Raw genomic sequence first — 14,090 nt, forward strand, 5'->3', positions numbered from 1 at the left:
CTAAGACGAGCATTGACATGAAAAATATCTTACAAATTACATAAAAATCCATCAGTAACATTATAATTTTGGCAATTTAGCTGGATTATCAGGCCATGATTATCATTAATACTCGGATTGTGTACTTGTATTAGATTAACATGTCTATAAACCTATAACTTTATGCTTCTAACTCTTAAAATTATCAGGAGAGTTAGAAAAGTGTATCTTTGATCACGAGAGTTTAGCTGTAATTTAAAACATTAGAAAGAATTATGCTTTGCTTGTTGTATCATTGGACTTAACAACTATGGCTATTGGGCAGTCCAGGCACAGTTGTAGTGTGGACTAACAATGAGTCGTAACCAGCCCACTTAATCCACACCCAAGCAGTTGTTGAAGGCTGATCTCGAGACCAAGAACATATTCATGATTCCTCGTTCAAAAATGAACATTTATTATAACAAAAATTAATATTTTCTGATAGAACATATTTTACAATAATTTTGTATTTCTCAATAATTAAATGTTCATTTTCATACAATATAATGTTTCGTATAAAATAAACATTGACTTTGTTAGGAGAAGGATCGGCCAAAAAAGCTTCAGTGACATCAAAAGAGGGTCTAATATAGGTGCCGGATCCACATGACCCCACCACGTCGATGATGACGACCACCGAGCTCCACCCATCAATGGCGGAGTTCTAAGGTGACTGCTCGTGATATGGCGAAAGATGTGGCTCTAGTGCTGCCGCCATTTTAGGATGAATTTGAAGGTTTGGAGAGAGAAAATGGTGGTAGATTTGGAGGAAGATGAAGACAAAATTTTGGTGGGTTTTTTTTCAAATTTAATTTAATGGATTATATGGGTGTTGTTGGGCTTATTGTGTTGGAAAAGTGGGCATATTTTTTAGGTGTAACCTCCTGCACCTAATGTAGGTGCAACAGTATGAAACGCAGGAATTTATGGATGAAACGCAGCCCAAACTCAAATCATACAAAATGTTTTTCCCGCATTAGTTTGTTTCTTATTTAAAATTTTTAGTTTCCTTCTTCCCAATTCTATCTTTTCTCTTTTCTTTCCTAATTCTCACCAAAATTTTCGATCATAAATTCCATTATATTTTCTTTAACTCTGTATTTTCTCCTTCTTTTTTTTATTTCAATTGATTCATCAAATCCAACCACGAATGTTGTTGAAGATTAATCTTGATTAAAAATTTGCAATATTGATGATATAATTACAATGAATCCCTTCGTCATTTTGTGAAATGATTTTGAGTTTCAGAGAACTAATGGAGAAGAAGGTGGGTTTTATTTTATTTTCTCTCTTCTCCTTTTTTTTCTTTTTTTTTTATATATATTTTTTGTTTTTATTCTTAATCATAGATCAGTAATTATTTTATCTATGATGAGTCAGGATTAGATTTAAGATATATAATCAATTTTTTGAGTTGGAATAACTATAATCGAATATTTGTATAATTTATGTTAGAAAAATGAACATGTAATAATTTAAAATGAACATTTAATACAAAATGAACATTAGTACATGAAAAATGAACATTTTACTACAAAAAAATGAACAATTTTATTATAAACAATGAATTTGAACTATTTGAATATGAAAATCATGTTCATCTTTAATAAACTAATTTTTTATAACTTTGTTTATCATGTTCATTTTTGTATGTGTTCATTTTAGTGTTTTTTAAGGTTTTATTCCATTGCAATTGTATTTTGTTAAATTTATATCAGTTTGATCTATGTATGAATTTCGATTTATTATGTGGTGATTTTGTAATGAATTTTTATCAATTCGATTAGGTTTGTGAACATGTAATTCATTTGAATTGAATTTACGGCCTTTAATTATGAACATAAGAAAATTGAAGAAATAAAAAATAAAATAATTATGAAAGATACACATTATAAGTATTAAAAAAAAAAATATGAAAATGCATTAAAAATATGAATATACACATATTAGAAAATGAATATACGTATTCAAAATATGAACATATGCATTATTGGTTCATTTTTTGAATGCGCATGAACATAAGCATTTCAGAAGGTGAACATATACATAAAAAATATGAATATATGGATTTCAGATTGTTTACATAAGCATTATGAACATATGCATTCAAAATATGAACATATACATTGGTTCATTTTTGAATGCGTATGAACATAATTAAGCATTTGAGAAGGTGAGCAGATACATAAAAAATATGAACATATGGATTTAAAAAGTGAATATATGCACTTCAGAAAGTTTATAAATGGATTCAAATTATGAATATATGAACTTTAAAATGTGAACATAAGTATCCGTTTGATTTCACTATTTTTTTTTTTGACAATTCCAATAAAAAATTTCGAAGAATAGAGATTCGAACAATTTCAAACAAAATTCAGTGATAATCATATAATTCAAACAAACTTAAGTGAAATTTACATAAAATTGCCTTTTTTTTAGGGAAGATCCTTTTGATTTTGCATCTCTTCTTTAATGTCCATTGATGTTTTTGAGTTTTTTAATGAGAGAAAATGAAATAGAGAAGAGAGAAAGTGAAAAAGAGGAGAGAGAAAATCATATAGAAGAAGAGTTTTGAGTTTGAAAGTGACGTTACTTGTATTGGGTGTGGGTGTAGATGTGGGTGTGGGTGTGTGTATTGGGTATGAGTGAGTATATTGTAATTACCATGTTTTTTTTTTAATTTTAAGGCCTTTTTTAATTGGGTTGTGTGTAATTGGGCTTCTAGGCTGCTGTTACACCTATCTAAGGTGCACAAGGGTGCACCTTAGACCAATTGGGAAAAGTGGGAATATTTTAAGATATTGAGTGTCAGAGCTTACTAGACTAAGTCAGTATAATTATGAAAATATATTGTCAATATTGTGACCATTAACATTATAAGAATGAACATCGGTATGAAAATAAACATTTAATTTTGTAAGAATAAATATCTTATAGTAAGAATATGTTCATTTTTTTATATTAAATCTTTATTTTCAAAATGAGGGACCTGAGAAAATTGGTTGGGCTCGAGACCAGCTAAAATTTTGGCACACCTATGGGCTAGACTACAAATGGTGAATTGGACTTGAGAATATCGCAAAGTTGACACTTAACTTGATAAAATAAAAAAGTAATACCTCTACTTAACAATAGATACAGTCCATATAGGCATACAATGTTTTGAATTTCTTTTTAACACAGTACTTTGACCTTTATTTTTTTTTATACATTAATAAATTAAAGCAAAATTTTACAATTTTATTTTGAAAATAAACATTGAGATAAATCCAACAATAGTATACATATAAATATTTAATTTTTATACATGTGTAAAAAAGTGGTGTTAAAGTGCACATAGTCAAAATGTTGCATCTTTGTGAAACAGATGTATTATATGATTTTAAGAGACGGTGTTAATTGAAGGGTGGTCTACTCCATAATTTTTGAGTGATGGAGGAGTGTACTTCAAGATGATATACGAAATTAAGTACTTTGGAGATATTTAAAATTGATAAACAATATTGGATAAATTAGGGATATGATGTTAGTGGGGCAAGTCAAATAGGAGACCTGCCCATCTAATGGGACGAGGATAAGTCCCGATCTAATTTGGCAGGTGGTGGAGCGAGGATAGGAATAAAAACCATATCTTTCATGGGTGATGGGGTAGGGTGAATTTTAGTTAGGTTGTAAACGACCCGCACATCCCTGTCTCACTCCACTCGCCCCACTTCGTACCCGTCCCATACCTGCATATATATATATATATATATATATATATATATATATATATATATATATATATATATATATATATATATATTAGTCGTATTATAAAGAAAAAAAATTGTGGAATATTAACTTATTATGTGATTTTTTAATTGTTATTTATATAATGTAGTTTTGCTGTATTTTGGAGACGATAATTTCGTGGGTACGAATATTCAAGTGGGAGTGGGATGGGGATGAGAAGGTCAACATCTGCTTCACTCTGCCCCATTGACATCCCCTTATTGGATTAATAAATACAAGATAAACAAACAATATAATAAAGCATTGATAAGTTTTAGTTAAACAGAAAATTAAATTAGAATTTGGAAATTTGTTTTTATTGCTCAAACAACAACAAAAAGGCAAGTATTAAAATGCCCTTATCTCAACCATTAGTTAACACTCAATCACTTCGGTGTAAATCTGAAAGATTTGGCGGCGTGCCAGGATAAGGTCCAGAGTGAGATGGTTTTACACTGGTAGTTACAGTAAAATCTGAAAGACTTGGTGGCATGCCAGGAGATGGTCCAGAGTGAGATGGCTTTACATTGGTAGTTACTGTAAAATTTGAAAGACTCGGTGGTGTGCCGGGAGATGGTCCGGAGTGAGATGGCTTTACATCGGTAGTTGCTGTAAAATCTGAAAGACTCGGTGGTGTGCCGGGAGATGGTCCGGAGTGAGATGGCTTTACATCGGTAGTTGCTGTAAAATCTGAAAGACTCGGTGGTGTGCCGGGAGATGGTCCGGAGTGAGATGGCTTTACATCGGCAGTTGCTGTAAAATCTGAAAGACTCGGTGGTGTGCCGGGAGATGGTCCGGAGTGAGATGGCTTTACATCGGCAGTTGCTGTAAAATCTGAAAGACTCGGAGGTGTGCCGGGAGATGGTCCGGAGTGAGATGGCTTTACATCGGCAGTTGCTGTAAAATCTGAAAGACTCGGAGGTGTGCCGGGAGATGGTCCGGAGTGAGATGGCTTTACATCGGTAGTTGCTGTAAAATCTGAAAGACTCGGAGGTGTGCCGGGAGATGGTCCGGAGTGAGATGGCTTTACATCGGTAGTTGCTGTAAAATCTGAAAGACTCGGTGGTGTGCCGGGAGATGGTCCGGAGTGAGATGGCTTTACATCGGCAGTTGCTGTAAAATCTGAAAGACTCGGTGGTGTGCCGGGAGATGGTCCGGAGTGAGATGGCTTTACATCGGTAGTTGCTGTAAAATCTGAAAGACTCGGTGGTGTTCCCGGAGATGGTCCAGAGTGAGATGGCTTGACATCAATAGTTGATGTAAAATCTGAAAGACTCGGTGGTGTGCCAGGAGATGGTCCAGAGTGAGATGGCTTTACATCGCTTGGTGTAAAATCAGAAAGACTCGGTGGTGTGCTAGGAGATGGTCTAGAGTGAGATGGCTTTACATTAAACTCACGAGCCGATGTTGTTCCTTTATTTATAAAAAAATAAAATAATAAAAGAGGTCATATATAGATTTTTGATTAGCAGTTAATTAAGAATTAACGAGTCTTAGCTTGTTAATAACATTATTACATACGTAGTATATAAGAAGTGGTATACATGTCACGTCATGTCATATTAATATACCATTAGAAAATATTCAGAATTGAAAATTAATCGAATTATATATTTACCAGAGGAAGCAGCAAGGAGTAAGAGCATTAGAAGGGGGAGAAAAGCCATCTTATTCACCACTTTAGAGCACTGTAAATGTATGAAGTTATGAACTAACACTTTTGATTAAAAGCTAGTTTGTGGTGGATTGTTTCTTACTGTATATGTGACAATGCTTAATCAATGACCTCTTTTTATAGTGGAGAATTAACAACTAATTAATTGTGAAGATCATGTTTGATATCATATCTTAGGATTGTTTCCTAAATTAATATAGCATTTATGTTTGATATCTTATCTTAGGATTGTTTCCTAAATTAATATAGCACTTATGTTTGATATCTTATCTTAGGATTGTTTCCTAAATTAATATAGCATTTATTAGGATAGGATTTGTTAGGATAGGATTTTATCTAAGGTGTATTTTGAGATTTGATCTTAAGCTTTAGGCCCTTCTTAATATGTTACATGGCCAATGTTTTGGGACCATTAATTAAGTATTGTACATTGGGCTAAATTTGAGTGGGTTGTCCATGTAAGGGAGAGTGTGAAAATACGCTCAAGCCCTATAAAAACATCAAATGTGTTGTGTGACAGAGTTAATGTAACCCTACGTTTGAGGAAAGTGTTAAAATACAACATCTTCAAACAATACTTGTAAATATCACATAGTGACAAAAGTTGTCTTATACACTTTATAATGATAAGAAGCCACTCCTCTATTTTATATGTTTTCAAGATTAAACTTCCTTAAACTTGTGAAGTTGAGTCTCAAGTGCAGTCCATCCCGTATTTGACAATAATGTTCAAATTCAAATTAATAATACTATGACAAGCACTTATTTGTTAATTTCTTATTTCCTTACAAATTAAATAAAAACCCTTCAATAATAATATCACAATTTATTACCTCCTATCAAATGAGATATCAATAATTTAACTTTTTGGCTTGAATTACTGATGATTATTAATACATGGGTCATATTAGGTGAACTTATGTAACAATTGTTAGATCGGAGCAGCGAACACTTTGTTTGGGTAAATGACAGGAGGAAGAAAGGATAGGAGAGGGAGAGATTCATTTTCCATCTTTCTTTAATAAGCCTAATCCCCCAAAATTGAAGAGATTTAAATGGAGCTAGCTAACCCCCTCTTTAGAATTTATTATATACACCTGGGTGTACCGTACATCACTAACCTAAGGTTAGTTTTTGCTCTTTATTTGATAATAAAATGAAAAACAACCATCAAATGAGAACAAATACTCATGAGTGCACCGTAGAATTGTCAATTCGGGTAAATGGATCGGGTTTGTATCGGGTAAGAGTGGGTCGGGTCAACTCTGGTCAGATCAATTCGGGTTAATGTCGTAACATATGCGGGTCGGGTTCGGGTTGGGTCATGCTTGAGTCGGGTCACGTCGGGTCATACATCCTATCGGGTTTAGGTCGGGTTAATAATAGGTTGGCTTACATTCGGGTTGGGTGATGAATAATAGGTCGGGTTTAATTCGGGTTTTCACGGGTTAAAACGGTTTAGGGTAATTCTCGGGTTCGAGTAAACATGGGCAACGGGCCGTGCCTGGCCGTGCTTTTGGCACACCCCGGCCCACGACACGGCACGACCCACGTGCCTGGCGGGTCGTGCCGGGCCGCGGGCCAAACCGTGCCACTTTCTTTTTTTTTTTTTTTTTTTTTAAATGAACGTAAAAAAAACGATATATAAATATTTTTTAGTACAACTTAATTTTATATAAATAATGTTATTAATTTATGTTTATGTTAATGTTAATATATTTTGTTTTGAACAAACTTTATTTTAATTAAGGTTATAAAAATTATTTATCTAATTATGTTTAAGTTTATATAAATAATTTTATTAATTTAGCAAAAAACAACAATACATATAATAAAAATTAAATTACCACTGTCGTGCCAGACCGTGCCACGTGTCGTGCCGGCGTACCGTGCTCGTGCCGATTCCCAGGATTTTGTTCACGGCACGGCCCACGGCCCATAGGTGGGCCGCCGTGCCGTGCCGGAATCGTGCCGGGCCCGTGCCGCCCGCGTGCCGGCACGGCCCATGCCCATCTTTAGGTTCGAGTCCACTTCGATTCAAGTCAATAATTTGCGGGTTAGAATCAGGTCGGGTCATTCACGGGTTTGAGTCGGATTTGGATCTAGTCAATAATTTGTGGGTCATAATCAGGTTCGGTTATTTCCAATTTGGGTCATTCTCGGGTTCAAGTCAAGTCAAGTTTGGTTCAAGTCAATAATTTATGGGTTATAATCAGGTTGGGTCATTTCCAAGTCGGGTCATTCTCGGGTTCAAGTCGGGTTCGGTTCAAGTCAATAATTTGCGGGTTACAATTAGGTCGAGTCATTTTCAAGTCGGGTCATGTCGGGTTCAATTCAAGTCAATAATTTGCGGGTTATTATCAGGTTGGGTAATTTCCAAGTCGGGTCATGTTCGGGTTCAGGTCTCAAATATTGGGTTAATTTGGGTTTCGAGTTGATTTCGGGTCAAATCATCTTGGGTTCGGATACATTTTTTGGGTCGGTTTGTTAACCGTTCATTTAATGACAATATAACAATATACTACCTCCGTTTCTTTTTAGTTGACACGTATTCCTTTTTAGGAAATTTTGACACATTTCCTTTTGAGGTAAACTTTTTACCTTGCATTTACATGCTACCCCACTTGCTTTTTCATTCTCTCTCACACTCTCTCCTCTCCTTAATATATGTGCCTAAATCAAACGCGTCAACTAAATAGAAACGGAGGAAGTTTATGGCAACATACGAGGGAACTATAGCCTATAATTTAGGAAGATAATTATCTCCTTTGACCATATAACAAATATATAATATATCTAACTCTTAAATTTGGAGATGATGCTTATTTCTTTTGTTGGCCTGGACCGACTTGGTCTACCTAACAAAATGTTTTGATCAATCCAATAATAATAAGGTAGTCTAAATTGAATTTAAGGTTATTTGAAATCAGGTTAGGAACAATTTTGGTTGAATTTAGGTCGGTCAATAACAAGTCGTGTTGATTTTGGGTCGGGTTGAATTTTGGGTCGGGTTAGTAATAGGTCAATAAAATTCGGGTCAGGTCAATAACAAGTCGGGTTGAATTTGGGTTGGGTCAACAAGTTGAATTTCGAGTCTGGTTAGTAACATGTCGGGTTAAATTCGGGTCGGGTTAGGAACGGGTCGGGTTGAATTCAGGTAGGGTTAAAATGGGTTTTGATGGGTTAAAACGGGTTTGGGTCAATTTCGGTTCAGGTCGGGTTTGATTCAGGTCAATAATTTACGAGTTATATTCGGGTCGGGTCAATTCCAGGTCGGTTCATGTTCGGGTTCGGGTCTTAAATACTCGGGTCATCCCGGGTCTATGGTTGGTTTCAGGTCGGGTTCAGGTCACCATTTTTTCGGGTTCAGATGGATCGGTTAATAATCGGGTTCGAGTCGGTATTTCGGGTCGGATCAGCTTTTGACAGCTCTAGGTGTACACTTCACCAGGGTGTATAACAACCTCTCAACTCCCTTTATTTTCCATTCCCTTCCTTTCTTTATCTGCTATCCAAACAAAGTGTAAGAATGTAAAACACAAGGAAAAAGCCAATTCTCATTCAAATAAATCAATCAATTCAATAACAACCAATATTATATAGGCATACATAAGCTAAAACAAAAAACTAACAAATGGGATAGTGATCCACGCATGCATGCACAGATGCACTACATGATTTGCGTCTTCTATATTCACTGCTAACAACTTTTGTCACCGGGCTTCTAAGACTATTTCTGAAGTCTGTTTGGTACGATGTTTGACGGTGCTTGGGATCCGGTGGCTCATAGTGTTGGTGCAGGTTGGAATGTTACTAATATAGTAATATATCCGTATCTCCCATGTTATGAGGGGAGGAGCTTAGGCTTGTGTGACTTACTTTGCGGTTCAGTACGAAATTTGGCCTTTTTTTGTTTGGGACTGCGACATGTGGTTTAGCATAGGTTTAGCCGTGTTTAGGTTTTCATTGACCATGGTTCCATTCCTTGAGTGTACGTAGTACGTGTTTGATTTATTTAGGATACTTGAAGTTCATGAGCTGAGTTTACTTGTACCGTTGTAGTGTTGTACGTAGTATTTTTTTTTTTGAAACAACCGTTGTACGTAGTATTAGAGATTTAGAGCTATCATATTTGGGGCATTGTATTCCTGATTTATTTCTCTCTTTAGGGTCTTTTTCTTTATAAATAAATGTTACTTGCAAAGTTTCAACACTTCCATCAATAAATTTCCATGCATTTTTTTTTTTGGACGAACCATGCAAATTTCTATTCATCTTTTTGATGTTTTTGCATTTTCTTTCCGATTTAATTTTTTCAACTGAATCTTTCTTCAAAAAAAAAAAAAAAAAACAGTTGAAAATAGGCATTTACTTTATTATGCTAAAGTTTCCTCAAAACCTTTATAATACATATTATCTTACTCCAATGTACCACCCCTTTAAAACTTTCTAAAATTTTATTCGTGGTTCTCTTTAATTTTAAAACTCCCTTATTTTATCTTGGATAGACGCTCTTACTTTTTCTCACTTTACTCACTTTTTTTGCAAACTCTTTTGACTAATTATCTTGTTATGTCTCTTTCTATCATACAACTTCTTATTATGATTCATATTAGCTGACCCCAAATAATTATATTATGCACACTCTTTTAACTAATTATCTTGTTATGTCTCTTTCTATCATACAGTTTCTTATGATGATTCAGTATAGGCGACCCCAAATAATTTTGGAAATAAGGCTTTTTTGTTGTTACACTACTATTGTTGTTGTAGTAGTAGTATATGGATGGGTATTAAAATATATACGTGCATGAGATATCTTTATGATAGTATTGATATCGATAAGAACAACCACCAATAAGATTATTAGTTTATTTGAGTCAAGGTATGTATTACAATAGTTATTTCCAAAGGACATACGAAAGATTATTGAGTAAGTAAATAAGCTAAAATAAAGGAATCAAGTATATGTTATTGTCAAAATGAATACAAATATTTTATATTATCTCATAAAAAGATATCATTCTCATCTTCTCGATAAGATGTATACATCCCAAATTACAAACTACGGAGTAATAATTAAATCCTACAAGTACATCATCAAGTAATGTAAAAAAATTACAAAATATTTGATATTTGAAAAGAACACAAAAATATAAAAATTAAGGGTTCTTCTACTAAATTGCCTCAATCTAATGTAGCAATTTCTCTCATAATACGTAAGATAAAGCCCAGCTACAAAGTAGGCTTATTAACTGACCGTCATTTATATATATAATTTTTATTATATGATGGTAATTAATTAATTTTTATTCCTAATGTATGTGTTTACATACCACAACAACAGACATTTCTACCAGGAACAGCCATGCACCCTCCATCTTGACCATAAAATGTCTGGCAATTTTCATTGCATTTGTCGACATCACATTCACCGGCGGTCTCCATACAAGGCGGCTCGCCTTCGCCATCGTTGCCCACGGGTGCTTGGCTTGGAGCGTCACCAAGTTGTTGTTGTTTCAACATTGGTTCCAAAAGAGGTAAGAAATCCGCATATGATTGAGCTAAACTTGTGCCTGTAATTTCATTAAAAAAAAAATAACGTAAATTAATTCATAATAATTATTTAATATTGTTTTTGATATGTATAATTGTGAAAGATATGAATAATGAAAGTATAAAATTAAATTATTACAGCAAAAGCTGAAGAGGACAATTGTAGCCAGGAAAACTGCTGATCCCTTCATATTGTTGATGATCTTGATTGAATTTTAGAGATTTTGTGATATTAACTAGATTATTGTATGTGATTATTACGTAAAAACAATTATGAAAAAGACTGATGATAAAATGTCAATTTATACACAAGAGGCATTTCCAACTTTATGAACAATGCATTATTTTTTGGAAAATTAAGGGGGATCAAAATAGTAAATGGTGTTTAGCCCTTAAATTTTTCAGGTGTAGAAAATTAAGCTCGTCAACATCCTCTCATATTTTAGCATGTTAATTGTCGTCGTTCATTGAATGTTATTAAGTTGAACAAATGTTCATAATATAGAACTCGATCTATTATATTGTTTAAATTAAGTTAAACCTATAAATATGAGAAGAGTATGAAATTAAGTTAATTTGAACCATTTATAAGCGATAAATTTTGCTAATTTTCTTATGTATACACTTTGAGCAAATGTATAGAGAACTTATATATAGTATATATGATATTTTATTTGACTACAATTGAATACAAGTATGCCAAATCAACTAATTATCAAGTTAGTTTTTGTATTTAATAGATAAATTTTATTATTGGTGAGTGGTAAATAGGTCATTAATAATTATATCAGTAAAAATGACACAAAACTTGAAAATTTTATATTATGCACTTATGAATAAAGCAAGCAATAATGCTCTTTTAGGCTTTTATGTATTCATATATGTAAGAAAATGTATACTCAAAGCTAAATTATGAATGATATAAAAGGAAAAATGATGAATAATCCAATGACAAGCAAGGAAGTACAACAAAAGGAGAATAACATATGTACAAAGTACTTCGTATGTCACAAAAAAAAATGTACAAATAAAATTAAACTGTATTTAGAAAGTTCATAATTACATTATTCGCAATTTTTGTTGGTAGTTATTAATACCACCTTTATGTAATACTAAGATTACTTTGTACAAATTTAAATGATTTAAGGTTCTTTGTTTTCAGTAGTAGCACAGGACCTCCAAAACATTTAAGAAGGCGTAAATTTCAGGAAGGAGATGCAATATTCTACCCATTCCATTTCAAGTTAGCTCATTCCAAGACCTTGGCTTTACTCCAAACCAAAAGAATATAACCTTTTCAAATGCCTCAAAAACCCTAATTTCATCTAAAAAATTGTTCCAAATTCCACTCACTATGCAATAATTACTATTAAAAAGAGCATGGTGATGGGCAGCATGTTGTGAGCGTGACACTAGCACCCCCAAATCTTGTAAGGCCACAACTATTGTGGGTAATTTGTTATTTGTTGTGTGGGACCATGCATGAAATTGTTGGCAAAATAAGACACCGGTGGAGAGAGATCCGACAAATGCTAACAAAATCGGGTTATTGCAAATTAGGTTAATAGGTAAGAAAATTAACGTAATGATTTGGGATAGTTCATAGAGGTTGGTGGCTATATGTTTTCTAGTGATGATCCAAGGCTTCTCATGGTGCCCTTGAAAACCCTCGATTTGAGATCCAAATATTGGGGTTTTGGCATCTCCGTAGTTGTCAATGCTCCAATGGTAGACTCCAGTGATAAGATCTGAGAAAATGTATCCAGCTAAGCCTGCTAAGATGGGTTTCTGACAAATTAGAGAGAAATAGAATAGAATAGCTTTTGTATTGCTTGATTATTATTAATCAATAGGTTGAGTATTTATACAAAACCTAAGCTTATAAGATAGGAAACAATCTTCCTAAAAGATATACGTCTAACCATAAACCCTAAAGATATATTCTCAAAATAATATCTTAACATAAATATCCTAATTAAATATATTATTCTCTTAAATGATATCTACGGAAAATATATCACACATATATTTTCCGATATCTCTAACAGTTTCACCCATACGTGGGAATTGATTGAAAGGGCTATGGACTTGACTAGGGCAATAAGCACGGTGATGCATCCAATCGCCAACCATGCTTGGTGCACCCATATAGATTTTGAGGTTGGATAATCGGATTTATGCTCATTAGTGGTTTTATCTTGAGCTCGAATGGCTCGAGTGGTGCTCGGTTGGATGTCCATTATTAGGGTTATTAATCAAGATCGAAGTGTGGGCAGTAATTTGATAAGTTTTGATAGGATTTTTTTGTGCAAATTCGAAGAAGTTTTGTAATGATAGAGGATTATATTGATGTGGGACAATAACTTGAACTTATAAAATTAATGGGCATGGGGAGATATGTATATATAATTAGTGGGCATGGAGGAGATATGTATATTCTAACTTACTAAGCTAAGTTACAAATTATGGTCAAATAAGACAATTTTGCTTATGGAAATACGTACACGAAAGAACATAGTATTACAAAATGATTGCCTTTGATTTCTTGTTAATCCAATACATACCCTAATTAATAAATATTGAAGCCAGACTATTTAATTACATTATACTTATGAAGTATTAAGTGATGTTTACGCTATGTGCTAAGTCAACGCCCAACTCAAGGCATAATCCAATTTAACAAACAAAGTACTATATATATTCTTTATTCAACGCAACAGCTTCACCAAAATTCAAAAAATCTTACGTAGAAAATCAAGTCAAGCTTGTTATTTGGTACTTTTATATTCCTATTTTTGGAAATAAATTGGTTGTAGTCTGCAACAAGAACTTTCCATTCTAGGTAAAACCACATTAGCTTTGGGAAAAAAGTAGTTTTATGTCATCTGGTTGAAAGAAATTCCGTAGAAAATTCTAGTATTTACGTTGAGGTGTGAGCCATTACGAAACGTTCCTTCAATCTATTTTGCTTGCAAATTAAAGTTGCAATATTTATTTCTACTATCTCTTATAACCTCATATTGTAATTTATATTCGAGGAAATATGTCACATGTGATTTTG

The 14,090-nt window shown here is 33.5% G+C and overlaps 2 protein-coding genes across 2 annotated transcripts; both read right to left on the minus strand.

The window, feature by feature from the left end:
• Positions 1-4,128: 4,128 nt before the first annotated feature.
• On the minus strand, positions 4,129-5,549 carry LOC110723570 (vegetative cell wall protein gp1-like). Its single transcript, XM_021902919.1, has 2 exons — positions 5,417-5,549; positions 4,129-5,211 (listed from the first exon to the last, which is right to left on the minus strand). Exons 1-2 carry the CDS (start codon positions 5,463-5,465, stop codon positions 4,181-4,183), a joined length of 1,080 nt encoding a protein of 359 aa, XP_021758611.1. The 5' UTR covers positions 5,466-5,549; the 3' UTR covers positions 4,129-4,180.
• Positions 5,550-12,098: 6,549 nt separating this feature from the next.
• On the minus strand, positions 12,099-13,269 carry LOC110723537 (fatty acid desaturase 4, chloroplastic-like). The gene is made up of 2 exons (XM_021902890.1): positions 13,160-13,269; positions 12,099-12,860 (listed from the first exon to the last, which is right to left on the minus strand). The coding sequence occupies exons 1-2, from the start codon at positions 13,267-13,269 to the stop codon at positions 12,269-12,271; spliced, it is 702 nt and encodes a 233-aa protein (XP_021758582.1). The 3' UTR covers positions 12,099-12,268.
• Between the last annotated feature and the right edge of the window lie 821 nt (positions 13,270-14,090).

Source organism: Chenopodium quinoa, unplaced genomic scaffold (assembly GCF_001683475.1).
Source record: "Chenopodium quinoa cultivar QQ74 unplaced genomic scaffold, ASM168347v1, whole genome shotgun sequence".
Taxonomy (NCBI): Eukaryota; Viridiplantae; Streptophyta; class Magnoliopsida; order Caryophyllales; family Amaranthaceae; genus Chenopodium; species Chenopodium quinoa.

Coding starts and splice junctions, on each gene's coding strand:
- LOC110723537 (XM_021902890.1), bottom strand. CDS start 13,269: ATGGACATCCAACCGAGCACCACTCGAGCCATTCGAGCTCAAGATAAA. Junction 12,861..13,159: donor ATATGGGTGCACCAAGCATG/GTTGGCGATTGG, acceptor ATAATAATCAAG/CAATACAAAAGCTATTCTAT.
- LOC110723570 (XM_021902919.1), bottom strand. CDS start 5,465: ATGGCTTTTCTCCCCCTTCTAATGCTCTTACTCCTTGCTGCTTCCTCT. Junction 5,212..5,416: donor ACTCCTTGCTGCTTCCTCTG/GTAAATATATAA, acceptor TTATAAATAAAG/GAACAACATCGGCTCGTGAG.